The 20125-nt window shown below is 38.7% G+C and overlaps 2 protein-coding genes and 1 long non-coding RNA gene across 5 annotated transcripts in view; 1 reads left to right on the top strand and 2 right to left on the bottom strand.

Moving 5' to 3' along the window:
• The window catches only part of LOC126380626 (neuronal PAS domain-containing protein 4B-like), a 105215-nt gene that overhangs the window by 21060 nt on the left and 64030 nt on the right, over positions 1 to 20125 (top strand). The gene's annotated exons all lie outside the window — the stretch shown is intronic.
• On the bottom strand, positions 1535 to 2616 carry LOC126380673 (uncharacterized). The gene is made up of 3 exons (XR_007568504.1): positions 2339 to 2616; positions 2182 to 2267; positions 1535 to 2091 (listed from the first exon to the last, which is right to left on the bottom strand). It is a non-coding gene; the product is annotated as an uncharacterized LOC126380673 (long non-coding RNA).
• Positions 13486 to 18610, bottom strand: LOC126380656 (uncharacterized). 2 transcript variants are annotated; one of them, XM_050030220.1, is made up of 2 exons: positions 18191 to 18610; positions 13486 to 14859 (listed from the first exon to the last, which is right to left on the bottom strand). In XM_050030220.1, the coding sequence occupies exon 2, from the start codon at positions 14764 to 14766 to the stop codon at positions 13855 to 13857; it is 912 nt and encodes a 303-aa protein (XP_049886177.1). In that variant the 5' UTR covers positions 14767 to 14859; positions 18191 to 18610; the 3' UTR covers positions 13486 to 13854. The 2 variants fall into 2 exon arrangements, with proteins under 2 accessions (XP_049886177.1, XP_049886179.1); XM_050030222.1 differs by lacking the exon at positions 18191 to 18610 and adding an exon at positions 16664 to 16990.

Consider the following 20125-nt stretch of genomic DNA (forward strand, 5'->3'; position numbering starts at 1 on the left):
CCTCGTGGCACGTAAACAGTCAATAGGACTTTGTGTTGCTAATAACTTGACGATGTCTGAAATGTACTAAGATTGTTACGTCGCCGCTTTTACACCGTTACTGCATTAAACTTGAAAATTAATAAAGAATTTGTAAACTGTAATACATACAAACCAGAATTCATAAATAAAAGTATCCTGTAAAAATACCCGGTGGGGAGTTATCACGAAACTCACTTGTTTGGTTAGGACATTACAGGCTGATCATCATGAGGCTGATTGTCCGAAAGTAAGATCATCCGTGCTTCGGAAGGCACGTCAAGCCGTTGGTCCAGGTTACTATTTACTGATATAAGAATGTAGTCGTTACATGAGTCATGTTAGGGGCCTTTGGCGGCTCAATAATGACGCTGACACCAGGGCTGACGAGGCTGGTAATCCAGCTTACAACAGGATAACAAGAAGATTTCATTAAAGAGTAACTAACACTGATATTTTACAAGTACAAGTAGAAAATAGGTACTTATATAAAATAATATTTGAAGCACGCATTATGTGATTTTCTTACAGAGGAGTATGTTATCGCTAAAGAATTTCAGTGAACAAGAATTACTTATAAGTATAATATAAACATAAGCTCCAGACTATATCCCAATTGGGGTTAGAGGTACTTCCATTGCAAGATGAACTAAGTACCCACACCTTACCGACTGTTAGGCCAATGTGAAAGGTAGCCATATTACCGCCGTAGAAATATAAACAAAGTAATGATCCACCAATTTGCATTTGTATACTCGAATGACGTTTATCACATAATTATTGCGTACGGCAGACAAAAGTAAAATATCCTGCGTGGATCATATATCCAGCTTAAGCTCCCCTAACCAAGTCTCTGCCGCATCGTCACACAATGCAGCCCGGCTATACCACCTGGGAACCTGTGTAGAGGGCACTCGTTCACTATGTGAGATATGGTTTGATCCGGATGACCACATACACAGTATGGCGACTCCTTTAAGCCCCATTTATGTAGGTGAGGTTTGACATAATCAAAATCAAATAAAAATCATACATACATACATAAACAGCCTATATACGTCCCACTGCTGGGCACAGGCCTCCTCTCAATCAACCGGAGAGGGTATGGAGCATACTCCACCACGCTGCTCCACTGCGGGTTGGTGGAGGTGTTTTTACGGCTAATAGCCGAGACCAACGGCTTAACGTGCCCTCCGAAGCACGGAATCACTTTTTACTTACTTTTTCGGACAATCAGGTGATTCAAGCCTGAAAAGTCCTTACCAAACAAAGGACAGTCTCACAAAGTGAAACAAAAATCTTTTGCTACCTATAGACAAGGTAGGTGAATAGAAAAGGTGTTAAAATACTGATATGTTTCAGAAATTTATAGTGGTGTTTACCTGAAGGGCACAGCTAGATGTTATAGACCGGTGAGCATGAGACAAAGAAAACTCCCTTGAATTTGTACAATGTATATTTTTAAATCTACAAATTTCATTAACCATAGGTAGGTCAAAAACCCTATGGAGGGAGACAGGTCGCGCTTTGGTCCGTCAGGTTAATTGTCACTCCGTAACAACCATGGGATATCACTAGATTTAAAACACTGTCCGTACACCTGTAGGCACCTCACTTACTCGAGGACCTCCGACTATCAGGCCTACCTGAGGCGTTCCGGAATACCATACAGGTGATGCGTTGAGGCCGGCTCAGGCCAGGCGTGCTGGACGATGGCGGCGCAGCGGGCCAACTGTTACGCAGCTGGCGGGCTGCACGTCCACCGGTCAACCTCGCAGTCCTTCACCGGGCCTTATCCGGTGTGTTGACAAAAGGAGAGGCGCGGCACATCCACATGCGCGCCGCACAAAGGGAAGCTTCGACGTGCAAACAACCAAGGCAAGCTCCGCCGAAATGAAGCTTGAAATAACTTGCAAACGCAGAAGAAAACAGTAGCAATCTTCATTCACAAAATTTGTTGAAATAGTCTGATCCAATCATAAACTTCTTCTTAGATTAAAACTTGCAAAACGTTAGAAAATTAAACTTGCAAAAACGTTAAAACATTAAAACTTAAAGAAAAAAAAACCCCATCTGCAACAAGGAATGGCAATGATTAGCATGTGGTTCAGCTGACAGCGTGGCAATGCAACTCACGAGTGTAAAACAAAGAAAATAACTTACAGGTTCATCCGGGATAGTTGGGCATCGCTCGGATGAAACCTAAACCCACCCACTGGACCTTCGGCGATGGGATTTCAGTGATGTTGCTGAAAACAAGGACCTCGAGGTTATCACAAAGTTGGTGCAAAAATATGCACGAAGAATTGCGAGGACTTACCATCTCGGTTAAGTTATTTGTTTAAATCGAGACATCGGCTCTTGATGTCGCCGATAAATCGTGGCTTTTAATTTGCCCACATTATTGTTACGGCAGTGGAGTCTCCGGCGCTCTCGCGACGTCCCCACTTTCCATAACCTGTCTCTCAGCTCAGCCAGCTGTCAGTCTGACACAAGAACCACGAACAAAGTTGCCAAACTAGAAAAAATCTACCAAACCATAAATTCGCCGAATCAACGACAACAATCGATCGACTTGTTTGATCCAAAACCTAAATAAAATATAATATAATTTCAATAAATGTTGCAGATAATTAAATATACCAAATTTTGAAAAAATAAAATAATCAAAAATATTCGGGCCCATCGATAACCCTGCAGCGCCATCTGCGATTTCCTGCGGGTAAAATATAAAACAACGATATATCGCCAGAAACCACAAGATGTCGCTACAAGGCTCGTTGGTCCGAAATGCTTCGTTACAAAAGTGATTTCGACAATGTCCCCATCGGGAATCGAACCCGGACCTCCAGATCGTGAGCCTAACGCTCTTACCACTAGACCACGGAGGCTGTTATAAATAATAAAAAATCAAAATAGTTTATTTGCTTTAAATAGTACATCATATATAACACCGTTATTGGGACTTCCTAGTAAGCCTGATGTAAAGACCTGTGTCAGGAAGCCCCGTAATGATTACTAACTTGTGATAATAGTAGACGAACAACGAACAGACTAGACGACGAACAACATTCAATTAATTACCTGACACGGTGTAATATCAGTCCTCATTTTCTAGTGCGGAGTCGTTCCCACGAGTGCAGATGGTAATAAATTATCAGGATCCAATAACAGTGACTATATTAAATCAAGTTCCGGTACGCGGAACTGAAACTCTGAATCATATTTAATACACGCACTATCGAAGGCTATCTAAACTCGAACGCCGCGAGTAATGAAGCGGACGCCTGGTGCCTCACCGGTACTTAGCAGGCTCGGGTATCGCCATGCAAATGATGTAATACCTTCAATCATGTACAGTCACGAGTACTAATATGTATTCACTTTGAAACCATGTCAATTTAACTTTTTTGACAAATTAAGCCGTAAGGCTCATGAAATGTCAAATTGATAGTGCAACAGGGTTCTAAAGTGGGAACATGATATTGCTCATGACTGTATTAGTGTATTAGACTTTTGTGGGAATCTGTTATAGTTTTAAAATTAATTGAAAATTAAATGATATTTGTTTTTATAGCTAATGACCCGAGTTTAGGGAAACTCACAAAAAGAAAATTGAAATTGAAAAAAAAAACAATCTGACTCGGACGAGAATTGAACCCGCGGCTCTTGTCAAACCGGGACGAGCGTGTTAACCATTACACCACCGGGTCCTACTCTTGTCCATGCAGAGCCGCAGGGTCAAGTCCCGTCTGAGTCAGATTTTTTAAAATATTTATTTCTCTCTGTAATTGAAAATTGACCGCTAATTTCGCAAAGTATATAACACATACATACATTATACTATCTTTTTTATATGTATACAGTATAAAGTCTAAAAGCTCTAAACCTCCAAGATAAGAGTTATTTCTTTCTTCTAAAATTATAGTACTTATGTATAGGCACTAAGTAGACTAATACAGATAGGAGGCACGTAGGCTGTAGAACACTAGTAGACATAAATTAAGTTTATCCTTTCTCCACAATATGTTAATGTACCAGTCAAAACTTCTCATTGGTACCTAACCGCAAAAGCCAATTGGAACTAAAATAAAAAATATATTTATTAGTACCACTTAATGCATTGTCAGTCATTTTGAAAGGTGTACGTCTAAAATATTTAAGTTGCATGTGTATTTGCGAAATACATCGCGTTTGATTATGTAAAGTGTCTGTTAGAAGAGTAATTATTCGGTTCACATTTATTTTGACATGAAATGATGAAAAAAATAATTGTGAAAACGATGAAATTGGTAATTGTATTCGATGTAATGTGGAGATGGTTGCGAGACATATATTTTAATAATAAGCAGATTTATTGTAAATTATTTTTTAGAGAGACCACGTATATATGTCTACACCTTGACCCTTATATCTGTGATGTTGATATATAATAATAAGTATTAATTTACAGCTATTGACGGAGCGAGCAACGGCCTCAGTGGTCCAGTGGTTGAGCGTTGGACTCACGATCCGGAGGCCCCGGGCTCGAAACCCGGTAGGGACATATCACAAAAATCACTTTGTGATCCCTAGTTTGATTAGGACATTAAATACTGATCACCTGATTGTCCGAAAGTAAGATGATCCGTGCTTCGGAAGGCACGTTAAGCCGTTGCTCCCGGTTACTACTTATTGATGTAAGTAAGTAGTCGTTACATGAGCCATGTCAGGGGCCTTTACCGGCTCAATAGTAACCCTGACACCAGGGTTGAAGAGGCTGGTATTCCACCTCACAACCCACACGATAAGAAGAAGACGGAGCGAGCTGCTGTACTTTATTATATCACAATACCTGGTTGATGGTTGCGATTATTGCGAGTGTGGAGTATCACCACAAACTATGGCTCACCTTTTGTGCTGTCCTAAGTGCCCTAACACCTGCACTATTAAAGACCTTTACGAAGCCACTGACAATGCCGTAAGCGTGGCCAATTATTGGTCAGCAAAAATTTAGTTTCGATCGCCATCGACTCGCAAAGAACAAGAAGATTACCCATCATTTCGCGCTACTAGTTTAACTCTACTATAACAATAATCGTATATTTGGAACAGACCTTACGAGTCAGAAATCATAATAGGTTAACAGATGAGACTCCCAGCCCTGAGAATGGATTAATGAAGGTACATACGCATCAGCTTGAGTCAAATAAAGTGATTGCACAACTCGACAGCCGCTAACAATCAGCACAATAGCTAAGAACAAAGCTCATAAAGGAAATAAATCCCATAGTATTAATATAGATAAGTACTCATTTTATCAGTTGAGGCTAATTTAACTTCCTTGTAAATGATAATGTTGAAGAAATATCAAACTAATGTTCCTCCATTTGCTTTTTGTTGCATCCTTGAGGATTTTAAGGCCACACAGTCACTACACCGCCATCACTGAGATTAACAATTGTTCAATACAAGAAGTACTCTCTATCAGTTGCAGTACACTTACCGGGTCCATGTTGATACTACTTAATGTATTTTTATAATTCTACATTTTGTATGAACTCACGGTCGCAAAAAAACATTTTACTAAGTAATAACTTAGAGCTATAAAACCTATGTCGTGATGTATTATTTTTGCAAAAAAGCACTAAACTGGAAAAATATAAATTCAAATTCAAAAATGTCTTTATTCAGTAGGTAGCATAGTTACACTTTGAATCGTCAATTTTTACATAACGGACGTCTTATCCGCCTAAAACTACTGCAGCTTCGCACAACCTGTATAGCCGGGGAAAAGAAGCTGCAAGAAAAACCTCGGCACTAGACGTTCTTTAAAAAAAATAAACTTCTTGTTTATTTTCATACAATTGAGTAATTTAGCTGCCTAATATCAGTTCTCATACAATTAATCCCATGCATTCATATCTTCTAAATAATCACTAACTTTTTAATAAACTTTTTTGTAAAGTTTCTGTTTAACAAACAAACAAAAATGTTGAGCTGAAAATCAAGCCCATAACTGCATAACAAATAGGAGCATTATTATCATCCAAGACAAACAACTCAAGAATAAGTAATTATATCCAGTTCTGTTATTCACGTACATAGTTGTTTCCCTCCCGGTAATTTTCTTGTTAGTACTTATCTCCAATTATTGTTTAGTAACAAATAATACGTTTACAAAACAGTAGGTAAGGAAAAAGTGTTAATAATCCACTTGTCGGGGCCTTACCGCTTGAGAGCTGCATCAAAGCGTATAAACTGACGCGTCAAATGTGATTAAAAACAAAAGGATTGCAAAGTACAGAACAGGTTTACTGCTTGGGAATCAATAAAGCATAAAATAAATAATAAATATTAAACAAAAGATTTATTTCAATTACAGCAAATGAGCGTGAAAAACAATTATAATCCAATTGGCAGTATATATCCGAGGCGGCGTTAAATAATGCGCCGGCGCCACAATGTTCATTAACTGACAGCTAATTTTAATCTTCGATTAAGGGCTAGACTTCTGTCAGTGTAGCCGATTACAACGTGCTTTATTTCTAAGCTCGCGGAGACGGAAGATGGGACTGCAGGCAGATGAGATGGGAATTTGTTTAAATAGTTTGGAAGGACGTCGGATCGTGCCGTACCTGGTCATTGTAGAGAACATTTCTTTTCTACCAAAATCATTACACCTACCATCCGTTCACAGTGCACTTTTTATATTTCATCCCTTGAAGATCTCATTTTTCTTGGCGTAACTAATAAGTCACGTAACCTACAATAGTAGGTTTGCCTCACACGGCTTTAACTACTTGGCCGGACAAATGAGGAACGCGGAGGGCTCTCACCCAGTGCAAAACATTATGACAACAAGCCTGAGGGTTCCCAGTTGGGTGCGACCCGAACATCTCCAGCATCATCTAAACCCTATGCACTTGGCGATTTTAATCTTAGACGCAGCTTGTGTCTGAAATTAATATTCCCAATTTAAATCATTAAACATAATGAATTATTCAATCATTTACTTAATCTTTAAACAATCCAATAATGGAATGTCATTACCAAAGTCAGAGAAAGCCAACATTACCGTGTGAACAATGTTGATCAGGAAACCATTAACATTGAAATGACTAATGATCGTATTTGACACTTTGAGAACCGCGGCTCTAATTCACCGGTCGTACAATGGGCTGGCTATTAGCGGCCAATTAGCCTTGACCTGTCGTATTTTGACGCATGTTTGTTTTTCTGACGGCAATTTTAAAGACCGGCTTCACACGTCAAATTTTTGTGGGCTTTTTTTCGGCTGATGAATAATCTTACCATAAAATTTATCGAATGTTACTAATAGAAATGCATTATTTGATTAGACGACTGGCGTATTTTCAATACGCCTCCTTATCAACATTCAACAGTGACTACAAGTTGTCTTTGATTACTTGTAGTTCTGCCTACCCCATTAGGGATTACCAGCGTGAGTTTATGTATGTATATTTTCAACAACAATGATATTAAAATTGACAAATGTTTATAATGTGACTAATTATTAGGTACTTACTTATTTCCTTGATGTTTAATGCTGACATTATTTGTAATATTGTACGTCCGACATGGACATGCTGTTGAGACAATTTCATATGTTTGACACCTGCATGTATGTACCTACACAGCTTCTCAATAAATGTTTCTTGTTTCTTGTTAAAGACGTCTAAGGGTGGTATTAATAAACTAATCTCAGCTTCGAGACTGCCCTCAAGATCACGTCAATGTGACAGTTCTCATATAAAAACAGAGACTTGAGCATGATCTTGAGGGCAGTCTCGGCTGAGATTCGTTTATTAAAACCACCCTAAGATAAAAGAAATTACTTCTGACTATTGCAACGATGCATAAGAGAGACACATTAATAGAATAATAATATATTTTTAAACACAAAACTTAATAATAATCATGCTAAATATTTTGCATTTTTACAAATTGCAAAACATAACCAATATTTTCTCACGGTCCCATTCCCGGTTTCACAACTACGAATACTTTTAAACTGAGTGCAAAAAATATCCTTGGCAAAGGTCAATGTCCGCATGCGCTTGAGACACAATAGTGCACTCATTAGGACCCCATTTGCATGCACTAATTATTGCGACACGAACGGACACCGCGACACCACGACACTCGGACATACGCTAGACGATGTCGCGTGTGTCAACTAGCTAAATAAACTAAACAGATAAACATCTACAAATGGGCTACGTAAGGCCATATTCAATTAAACACGTAAATACTAATTCTCTGATAAGAAGCTCTGACTACTAGACATTATCATATCAGAAACACTAACATGACTTTAATCACATTTATTGTCATAAATAAATAAGTGTTACAGAAAACACATGTCATTGCTTAAAAACACTTAAAGTTAGTCAAATAGCATACCCGGCTCAAATGTACCCATCACGCTGGCCGCGTTGCCGCGTTGGATGGCCAGCGAGATGTGCTGAACCAGGTATGATCCGGAGCGGGGGTCGCGACCACGATCTCGCAGACGTCACCCTAGTTCTTTAACGAACTTTTTAGCTTCCTCGCACCATGGTCCACCCGTCTCCACCGCAAAAGGGACAAACGAATATTGCTGCTGCAAGTCAGCGTACTTAATACTACAATACTTTCTTTCTTTCTTTCTTTCCAATTCCCGTTTGCCTTGCAGCATTTTTAGCGGCGACATAACATGACTATATTTGAAACTAACGTTAAAAATCACTTTCAACAGAGTATTTGACTGGGTAAACGAAAAATTATAAAATGGTAATCTAGAAATAGAAGCCAGTCTAAGATGATCAAAAATCAATTTCATTTTACGTCCCGACTTATTTTCGAATTTTATTTTATTTAAAAAATAGCGATCGGCACATTGTTAATACCCGGAATAAAAATAAACTTGCTTTACAAGTCAGTCGATTACATAAGATTACTAAATCTTTTAAGGGGCAATGTATACGTTTTTACAATAAGATTCCCATTGACATTCAGAATTTGCCTTTCAACTGCTTTAAGACAGTAGTTAAACAAAAACTTTCCAAAAAAGGTTATTATAAAGTTAGTGATTATTTAGAAAATATGAATGCATGGGATTAACTGTCTGAGAACTGATATTAGGCAGCTAAATTACTCAATTGTATATCAATATTTTATTTTTATTTTTTTAAAGAACGTCTAGGGCCCTGTGCCGAGGTTTTTCTTGCAGCTTCTTTTCGCCGGCTATACAGGTTGTGAGAAGCTGCAGTAGTTTTAGGCGGATGAGACGTTCGTTATGTAAAAATTGACGATTCAAAGTGTAACTATGTTACCTACTGAATAAAGATATTTTTGAATTTGAATTTGAATTTGATATTTAAGTATGAATTAAGTTACAAGAGTACGACGTTTGGCCGCTTTTTTTGATGACGTCACAAGACAGTATTTCCGTACAAACTCCAAAGAAAACTTTTGTTTTGACGTTTAGTAAAAAGTAACTGATTTGACTAAGTAGTTGAAAACAAGCCTATTAAAATATGTATGGTGCTACCTGCGTCCTTTTTCAATCTTATTAAAGCATACGAATGTAAATTTTATCAAAAAGTTACCCGTCACAATACTATGTTACACATTTAATTGTCGAATACTCCAGAATAATAGATACGAACGTGCTTTATGTTTATTTCAAATAATAGAGTTTACATTTAAATTGTATGTCCATAGAGTACTAACTTTTAGCGGACCAAATAATATAAATACATCGAAATAGATATAATAACTTAATACCAAAATCTGGTCCCATTTTCGATGCAAATCACTATCGCATAGCTGTTGTTGCAGTAAAGTTTCCATGGTGGTCCATGTTCTGTAATAGTTTGTTAAATTACCACTTACGGGTCCAAAGACCTTTGAGTTTATGGCAATTGAATTTTGGTTGCGAAGTGCACCTAGATTATGTAGTTAGTATTACCTGTTGGGTTTAGTTAGCTGGTACATAAATGTCTGAAAGGAAGATATACGTCGCATCGTCGGGATAGCCGAGGTTGCAGGTTCGAAACCCAGCACAGGCGTATACAAATGTTTTTTTGAATTTGTTCATGTTTAGATCATAAATGATTGTGATGTGCTTAGCGGTGAAGGAGAATCATGAGGAAACCTATATTCCCGAGAAATGCATTTCGGCTGCATGTGCCTGGTTTTCCCCAAATGCGCGGGGAAGGCAGACCTGTCAAAACTTCAGGTTAAATAAGCGGACTTTGTGAAAACGGTATAATGCTTGGGAGGTGATGAAGACTTACATAGACAACAATAGCATCTGTACGTATAAGTGCAGTGATGGACAAAAGCTTTTCCAAAATGTACCGCTGACCCCAATATTCGCTTCCCATACTCTTATAAGTACTTACAATTGTTTCTACCCTGTGTAACTACCCACACACAATTACCTATCAACGTTATTTGTACGCTATTACAATTAAATATTCTGTTTAACAACACAAAATGAAAACCGTTAATTGTGAAATCCGCAATACGAAATATCACAATAGCTTTACATTAAATAAATTATGTGTAAATAATGGAAATTACGAGAGCGATAAATAACGTTCATTTCCCCAGGTCACTCGAATGAAGTTTATATTTCCATTTCGGTTAATTACCTACTCCCTGAATGAAATATGAAAAGAGCGGTGAATTAATCCTATCAGATTAAGTACCTTTTGTGAATAAAGCTTTAAAGGAATTTTAATTTTCAACCATTTCAATGTGTGCGGTTTATGTCAAAGTTCACACATGCACACACCAGCGAGACATAACGAGCACAAGGTTGTTATTGTTAGAAATTTGTGTCTGTATAGCAGCGTGTGATATGAGGCGAAATTGCGCCTTAAGGGCGGCGTTTAGCGCACTTTCCAGCGCCAGCGCCGGCCGACCGAGGGCTATCATAATCAACTCGTTATAAACTGCCCAACCGCTTATCTCACAAAATTTAGACTATTTTTCTACAATATCTAACAATTTTGTTTTTTTTTTTTAACATGTCTTTTAGTAAACTGTATCATCACTAATAATGGGCTAAAATTTCGATATTAATTTGTTTAAAGCTAATGTACTTAGTTAAAAATTCTTGAGAAAATAACTTCACAATTAATTTAAAATCAACTTCATGTAAACCAATTTAAGTCTGAAATAAAATGACAACCGAGGCTAGGCGCCAAGCTCTTCTAAATTGCAACCTAATACTTACCGCACAAACGCGTACCTACACCAGCCGATGAAACTTAATAAATCTATGAAATCTGCCCGCCGAAGTACTAGGATAACATAAACATGCAGTAGTAATAAAGCTTTCGGTCTAGTAACATGGTATTAGAATTTATAGAGCGCGCCAAGAGAAAGATAGAGGAATGCCCCATACGTAGTAATGCGAAGCTCGTGTAGTGCATCCGACCGATACGCTGTTGCGGTTTCCATGCACACTCCTTGGTATATGGCGCAAGTCAAGCGATAGCCGAGATAGGTAACAACATCAGCTATAATCTATTACATTACATACTTCTCACACTTTCTTTGCTTTGTTGTAACATAAGTTTTATCATAGCTTCGAGTACAAATGTGCCTTTGGTCATACGATATATCAGCCAAGAGCATGACCCCGCGAGCGATCTTAGCTATCTACAGGGACGTCATCCCAAGTAACGTGAAGAATGTTCGTGTACAACATTCCACTTTCTCATACCTTGTACCACACTGAACCTGTATATTGGAAAATTGTCTAAATTATTGGCTGCCTTTGTAACGGCTCGCAGCGTGGGAAAACAGGAGGGTTTTCACGTGAAATAATATCTAAACGATACCCGACTACTATGTTCTCCATACTAAATCCTAGCATAATTTTCCCATCTTGTATGAAATTATAAACTAATATTTATACAGTTTCATTCAATAGGATATTTGACTGGGTCAAAGATAAATTATAAAATGCTATCTAGAAATAGAAGGCGGTCTAAGATGACCTAAAAACAATTTCACTTCACGTCTCGACTTTTTTTAAAATTTTATTTACAAATTAAGTAATAATGACTACGTCGTTTGACCGCTTTTATTGTTGACGTCTTATGACAGTATTGCCATACAAACTCCAAAGAAAACTTTCGTTTTGCCGTTTCGTAAAAAGTATCTCTGTTGACTAGGTTGTCAAGTAGCCTATTCATACACGCTTATTTTTCGTATCAATCTATTTTGTAGAGACTTGTATAATTAATATGTCAAAATTCCTTTGATATAACCCTATTAACCTAAAGCTCGATAGAACTTGATTTTACATAATACAGGCTAAATGACTTACGTACACGGCGAACTATTTTCCTTTTGTCAAGGAAGAGCCACCACGCTTGCGCCCCCAACAATATTTGCACTTGTATAAAGGGTATCTGGTTACGCAACAAAGTTGCCAGCAACTTAATCCCGAATAATTTCCCGCTGGTGACGCGACCATGGTGTTCTAGTGAAGCAGGGGCTTTAAACCTCCTGAATATAGCAGACTATGTGTCGTCACTGCCTCGTAATATGATCGAGGTCTTTGTAGTGCGCTCACGAATTTTTGCTGAGTACGTAAACAGCGTGAGTCGGAACCTTCCTTATATAAAATAGGTTAGGAGCTTCACTCTAATGCGGTAATGCATCGTTTTCCCACGTTACATACGCGCCTTTGCCTTTGTTCCACTTAGCGCTCCCTTCTTCGTCCTCTTCTGATTTAAATTTCGAGTGTCATTATCTCCTATACGGAAGATGTACTATAGACTTCGTGATAAAGCCGGTAACAATTGCAGATTTCGTTTCATATTGGCCATTTATGCCGACAATATATAAGTAAGTACTGTTAGATAGAAAAGAATCGGTCGACCTAATATCGACTGATACATCACTATGCTCATAAACGTAACAACACTAGCTTACGTACTTTGAGAGATCTAATTCTTACTGCGCATTGAGACGATTGTAAAATATTATATAATTTATTGAAATATAATCGCTAATTGTACTGAACTAGGAGTACCTAGGATACTTCATATTTCCCTATACTAGTGTCTGTTAGAACTATAACTTAGGATTTAGGAATTATGATAATAAATAAACAGGATAGATAATGATCTTCTTCGTCAATGAACCAAAGGGGATAAACTATAAATACTTAGTGATTAAACGAACTTACCTATGTGAAGTTCTATCATAATTATACGAAGCGCTTCGTCCGAAGAGATTAGTATTAGTAGATATATAAACACATGTAGTTTCGCCTAAGTGATACCACTCTTGCACTAATTGTTGAGAGAAAGAAAAGGGTAGTAAATAAAAAAGGTTGAATAATAGCAGAGAATCGCGGGTAGATGTTACTTACCACACTATTTTATCGACTGTTTCTCGTCATTTAGTTTAGAGCCATATAAGGTACTTACATCTTCATTATCATTGACGTACTTCTTTGTTTGTTGCGTCCCGGGTAGCGTCAGCCTTAAGGGTGGGCGGGAGTACATACTAATCTCTTCGGACGAAGCGCTTCGTATAATTATGATAGAACTTCACATAGGTAAGTTCGTTTAATCACTAATTATACTTCGCGCTTCGTCCTCTAGATTAGTATTAGTAGATATATAAACACATGTAGATTTTGAGAGCCCCTAGAGAGAAGTAGGGTCAATGATACTAGGTGCAATTATCAAGAGTTTATTTTATGATTAATTATAGGTACAAAAATAAGCAATTTGACAATCGTATCTTACACTGAGTGTAATTACTATTATAGTAGCTACAACAGTAGTAGTACAGTAATTTGATATTATTTAATTAACATTAAGGAGAATGGTTATCAATGATTGTTCGAGCTAAGGCTAGGTCAGCGTCACCAACAACCCTATTATAAAATCGAGCGAAGGTGGAGGAGTTGTGGCTCCAGCCCGCGGTGCTACGGATGGTATCCACGCTGACACCGAGCGAGTGCGCGGCGCTGGCGGCTGCGTGTCGCGTGCTGTGAGCTGTGAACACGGCTGTGTCCACCCCGCACTCGCCCAGTGTGCGTTTGATCCATCGGCTGAGTGTCTGTGTACCTACCGCGTTGTGAGGTTTTTTCAGACCAATGAATAACATTTCCGATGTTCTTAGGGACTCCGTTTTACTTATATAAATCTGAAGCGTTTTCGCTGGACAGATCGACGGTTTGTCATTGAAAAAGGGCAAAAAAAGAACAGGTTGCTTACAGCCGGGCCGAGAAGTTTTTAAAATATCCGGAATTTTGATACTAATGCGATCATCAGACGTTTCTATATTTTTGACATTAATTTTGGAAATAGTTTGCAATCTATGCGCTGTTGTAAGAGCTAACAGTGTAATGGTCTTTTTGGATAGCTTGCATAAATCAAGTTCTTCATTTGGGTACCAAATACTTAGATGATTAAGTACACAACTAGTATCCCAGGTGGCATTGTACTTAGGTACAGGAGGTCTAAGCCGAAATACTCCTTTAAAAAATCTATGTAAGTATTCGTCTTTTGCTAATGTAGGTCCTAAGATTAACGACAGGGCCGATCTATACGAATTTAGGGACCCATATTGGTAGCCATCAGTGAATAAATTAGTCAAAAAGGAAATTACTGTTGGAATTGTAGCTTCATACGGTTCTACGGAATGAGCTTGACAAAAAGACCACCACTTTTTGAGGCATACGTCATATTGTTTGATAGAGCTTTCTGAGAGCGAGGCCATCATGATGTCTAGTGATGCTGCAGGGAGGCTTCGTCTTGATAATGCCGCCCTGATAACACTCCTGCAGCCAGGGTAAGGGACGGCAGTATCCGAGAGCTGTAATGGGATAATAAAACATTGTCTTTAGGTGTGAAAGTCACGATGTCCGATACAAGGAGAGCTTTGAACAAAGGAAACCATGCCTGTGTTTGCCACATCGGTACCACAACGATACCATAAGCTTTGTCCGAAATTATTTTTCTAAGCATTTTGAGAACCATTGAAAATGGTGGGAAGGCATAGAAAAATAAATTTGACCAACAGATGGTAAACGAATTAATAGCAACAGCGTCCGGATCCCTATGCCAGGAGATGTATTTGGCGCATTTTTTATTTATTCGACTAGCGAATAGGTCTATGTCAGGCTGACCGAATAAAGTTATTAAGTGACGAAATGCTTGATCAGATAACTCCCATTCTATATCTGGGTGCGTTTTACGTGACTCTGCATCAGCAGTGACATTGTCGCAAGACCTGATGTATGACGCGAAAATAAACAATTTACGAGCCTCGCACCACTGCCAAATCTCTTTAGTTATGTGGTTAAGATGGGGAAACTGTATACCTCCCATACGATTAATATAAGCGATGGCAGTTGTATTATCGATTCGTAGTAATATTTGGCAATTGTAAAGATTTTTCGCGAAGATCTTTAGACCGATAAAAGCAGCCAACAGTTCCAGATAATTTATATGCTGTTTCTGTTCACTACTTGACCATTGGCCACTTGCCGTTTCGTTATTGCAACACACACCCCACCCCGTTGTTGAGGCGTCAGAATATATATGTATAACATAGTTGTCGTTTCTAATGGGATGCATCGAGTGGTCAATAGAATGCAGCCACCATTGAATATCAGGTAAAAGGGTATCTGGGATATTCATGTACCTATCATAATCGTTGTGGTGTTTTAAGTTGAGAAACTTGCACCTTTCTAGGTCCTTGGTATACAGCCACCCATATTCGATAGCTGGGCAGCTCGACACTAGTAAACCAACGAGATGGGCGAACTTCCTGATTTTGCAACGGCGTAGATGGGTAAATGTTTCTAATTCGGATTTTATGCGTAACCTTTTGTCCGAGGGTAAGCTTAAAAGCATGTTGTTGGTATCTATGATCATACCTAAAAATTACATGACATTGACGGTGTCAATACACTCTTTTCTTCATTTACAATGAATCCTAAAGAGGTAAGTAAGTTTCTAGTCGTGTCGATATTTGTCAAGCATTGTTGGAAGGACTGACCTATTAGAAGCCAGTCGTCTAAGTAAAGCGTGGAAATAAAACCTGCCTCGCGTAGGATTTTGGCTATAGGTTTCATAATCTTGGTGAAAACAAATGGTGCGGTGCTTAAACCGAACGGCATTACATTGAATTCGTACATCTTGTTATCAAAATTAAAACGAAGGTATTTTTTAGACTCATCGTGAATCTTTATTAAAAAATATGCGTCTTTAAGGTCAAGAGTAGCCATAAAACAATTTTGAGATACTAGTTTGAGAGCGGTGCGTAAGTCTTCAAGTTTAAAATGATTGGTGCTTATGAATTTATTCAATTTCTTAAGATTCAATATGAACCTCATTTTGCCGTTCGGTTTGGGTGTGAGAAAAATACTTGACAGAAATTGACCTTCACAAGGTTTACACTCAGAGATAGCTCCTATATGCAAAAGATTATCAATAGCCTCGTGGAAATGTTGTAGTTCGGACTCCGTGTATACAGGTAACATAGGAATAGAATCTTGAACAACTGGTGATGAGAATACTATTTTGTAGTCAGTGATCCAGGAAAGGATTATCTGGTCATCTGTAATATTAGCCCACTGTCTATAATAATTTGCCAGACGGCCTGCGTACTTAACTGTGTCTAGTAGCGGCGTCGTTGTGGCGCTGGTGGAGCTGCCGGCGCTGGGTGCGGCGGCGGGGGCGGCGGCGGCGGCGCGTGCGGCGGGACCGGAGGCTGCCACGGCATGCGGTAGTAGGTAGCCGGGTGCGCTCGCGGAGCTGCAGGCTCGCGGCTCCGGTAATTCGCGCCTGGTGGCCTGCGTGCCGACGCCGGAGCCTTGCGGTTTAAAGATTTTGGAGCAGATGTGTTCGTCCTTTTTGCTGTATTTTTAGCGCCTGCTACATCAAGTTTTAGTTCGACACCCGATTTTGTCACAGCCTTAGCAGACTTAATAGTTTCCAACAGATTTTCTCCAAATAAAAAGGTGTCAATTTTCGTATTGGAGAGATGCTCCTTCATATCTTTTTTAAGTACTGATAGTATGAAATTCCTCCTGGTCGCTGAATCGCCGTGTTGAATATCGCAGAGTATGCGGCTTAGGTCCATAAGTTTTTGGAGCATTTCATTATTTTTGTCCTTTGAGTTAATTTGTGTGTTGATCACATCACTGAGGCATGAAATGGCACATGCCATTTGTTTTTGTTTAGCTTCAATGCCCTTGTCACGTTTTTGTGCGGATTCTGGGAGAGCGGCCTTAATCTCGGGGTTAACCTGAGGGGCGCTGATATGTAAACAATTGGCAGGAACCGGGTACTTTGCGAGTAACGATTTTCTATCGTCTTTTTTCAGGCCTTCTTGAGCTGTATGTTTGAGGCGACTAGCTAGTTCTGTACGAATGTCGCTCGCGTACTTAATCTCGGTAAATGGGTCTTCTCCTAAGATTTCCAAAATGTCCTCGTCCAATGCTGTAGGTTCTGCCGGGGGTACATTTTCAGCCACAGTGACCGTCTTCTTCGACGTCGACGGGTCATTAACTGCCGCCGTGTCCAGGGATGGGGGCACATTTGCCGTGATGTTCTCATCATCGGATTCGACAACACTGACGTCGTCTATAAATCCCTGACATGAAGAAGTTTCCGGTAACCAGTCGTCTGGACCCAGAATTGGTTGTGGGGACTCTGAAATGAGTGCCACCAGGTTAGAAAAAGGTAAGTATATTTAGGTCATTAAAATATCTACGGCATAAAAACTTAGTGTGTGTCGAGACATTCCCAGCGAATGCTCTGATTACACACTTATTACATAACGTGAATACGTTGTATGCCTTGTTTATGTAAAATTAATTTCACATAAGTAGTCCAGAATTAAATAAAGTGCACATTTATTCTTTAGAAAAGTAGGTAAGAAAGAAAAAAGTTGTTAAAATATAATTAAACTGAGAACATAATTAATATTTTCGGAATATAAATCTAAATTGAGTTTTTGATATTATTTGTTAGTTATAGTCACTATTACACATAATGTGTGCACTGTAAAGACAAAGTGTAATATCAGTTCGACCCGATATTAATATTTTGAATGCGGTGAAATAACCCCAACGGTTATCTCGGTTGCATTCGTCTGGACATTAGGTACATAAGTAATAAATCGTATAACTACGTACCTGGTCGATGTATGGTACTGCGTACCGTTGTTTCACAAGCTGGAGAAATTTCCGAATCACTATCCGAAACACTGGTTTTTCGATGACGTATTTTTCGTTCTAATTTTTTAACTTTCCGTAGTAAAGTCTCTAAATCGTCGTCAACTTCTTTAGAACGCTTTCTTTTAGGCATTTTTAACGTAAAAACGAACTTTTTAGCGAATTTAAATGAGCTAGTATTAAGTGTCTAGAGCGGTTGAGCACTAAATTGCGAATGACGAGAAACAGTCGATAAAATAGTGTGGTAAGTAACATCTACCCGCGATTCTCTGCTATTATTCAACCTTTTTTATTTACTACCCTTTTCTTTCTCTCAACAATTAGTGCAAGAGTGGTATCACTTAGGCGAAACTACATGTGTTTATATATCTACTAATACTAATCTAGAGGACGAAGCGCGAAGTATAATTACTTCTTAGTTTGTTAAGAGATAAGTGGAACATACCCCTTGCGCGCGCAGAGCGCATGGCGTGCTCCAGCACATTAGTTAATAAGAGATCGCGACCGATGCGCCTCCTCATTGATTCCTTTGTGCCACTGATTGAAGCCTTCGCAAACCGCCCACTGGTTTAGTATCCTTTTCGGCGTGGGAGTTTCATCTCGCACCGTCTCTTTTTGAAAATATAATTGGAAGAATAAAAATCCCAGAAATTACTGCCGTCAGGCCAAGACGGATTCCTTTCGTTTCAATTACGACTTCAAAAGGAACACATGGTGTTGTTGCCATTGATCAACTTACCTGTTAAATTTAATTTCAACACGATCTGCTTTATTCCCTGTTTGTAGGCCAAACCGCATCGTGTATCTTAACACTGGAATAAAGTTAAACTTCTCGCTTATTCATAATGATGATGATACACGATGTATTTATAAGTAATATTATTATTGCAATTTATTTGTAGGTAAGTACTTATGCGTTCTCATGCTTAGGTACTTAGGAGGTATGCTTGTCTGGCTATGTAATTAATACCTAAACGTTGTTGATACCTTATCAAAGGTAATGCATAGATTACTCATACCCCCGAGGGCAAAGGGCACGGCATATCGTAAGCAGTGCCCATCAGCTAAATAACAAGGACCGTGGAGCATTCAGATGGACAGCTTATGGTTATAAGGTCGCAGGTTCAAGCCTATGCCGTGCACTAAGCCGCACTAAGCGTGCGTTAAACGTGTTATTGTACGAACGATTTCGATTGGCTCCTGAGCAATTTGGACGATCCTCGCAAGAGCCACAATTTAGTGATCCAAGTGATCGAGTTTTGCCTATAAATCTGTGCAACCTTTAACTAAGCACTTACCGGTATTTTTGTTCTAGGGTTTGTCGTTACCAGTAAGGGTAATGACATTAAGTATGTCACACTTAATATAATGCAAAGTATAGGCAAAACCATCAATACCCTAGCGTTATCTCGTTTCTCACTTACCTAACCTGAAGATTTGACAGGTCCGGTTTTTTACAGAAGCGACTGCCTATCTGATCTTCTTCGAAGGAAAAACCAGGCTAATACAAGGTAGGTCACATACCTCCGAAACGCGTTTCTCGGGAAAGTGGGTTTCCTCCCGATGTTTTCCTTCACCGTTGAGTACGTTGATCCAATGAATTCGAAAAGCGATTTCGAGAATCGTAGGTTTAGGTTATAGGTAACAAAACCAAATAAAACTTTTTAAAACAAGATTTAATTTCAGCCAAGTATACCTGAGTATTCAACAAATAAAATAAATACGTTGAATTTGTTAATCATAAGTTTTAAAACAAAAGTCAATTTACTTTTAATAGCGTACTTACTTAATAATAAAATTAATAACAAACAGATAATACCATTACCGATATCTCTTTTTTTTAAATACGTTGGTAGGTATTGTTTAACCGCCAATTCTCGGAGGTCGGGTTCGACG

This window comes from Pectinophora gossypiella, chromosome Z, assembly GCF_024362695.1.
Source record: "Pectinophora gossypiella chromosome Z, ilPecGoss1.1, whole genome shotgun sequence".
Lineage (NCBI taxonomy): Eukaryota > Metazoa > Arthropoda > Insecta > Lepidoptera > Gelechiidae > Pectinophora > Pectinophora gossypiella.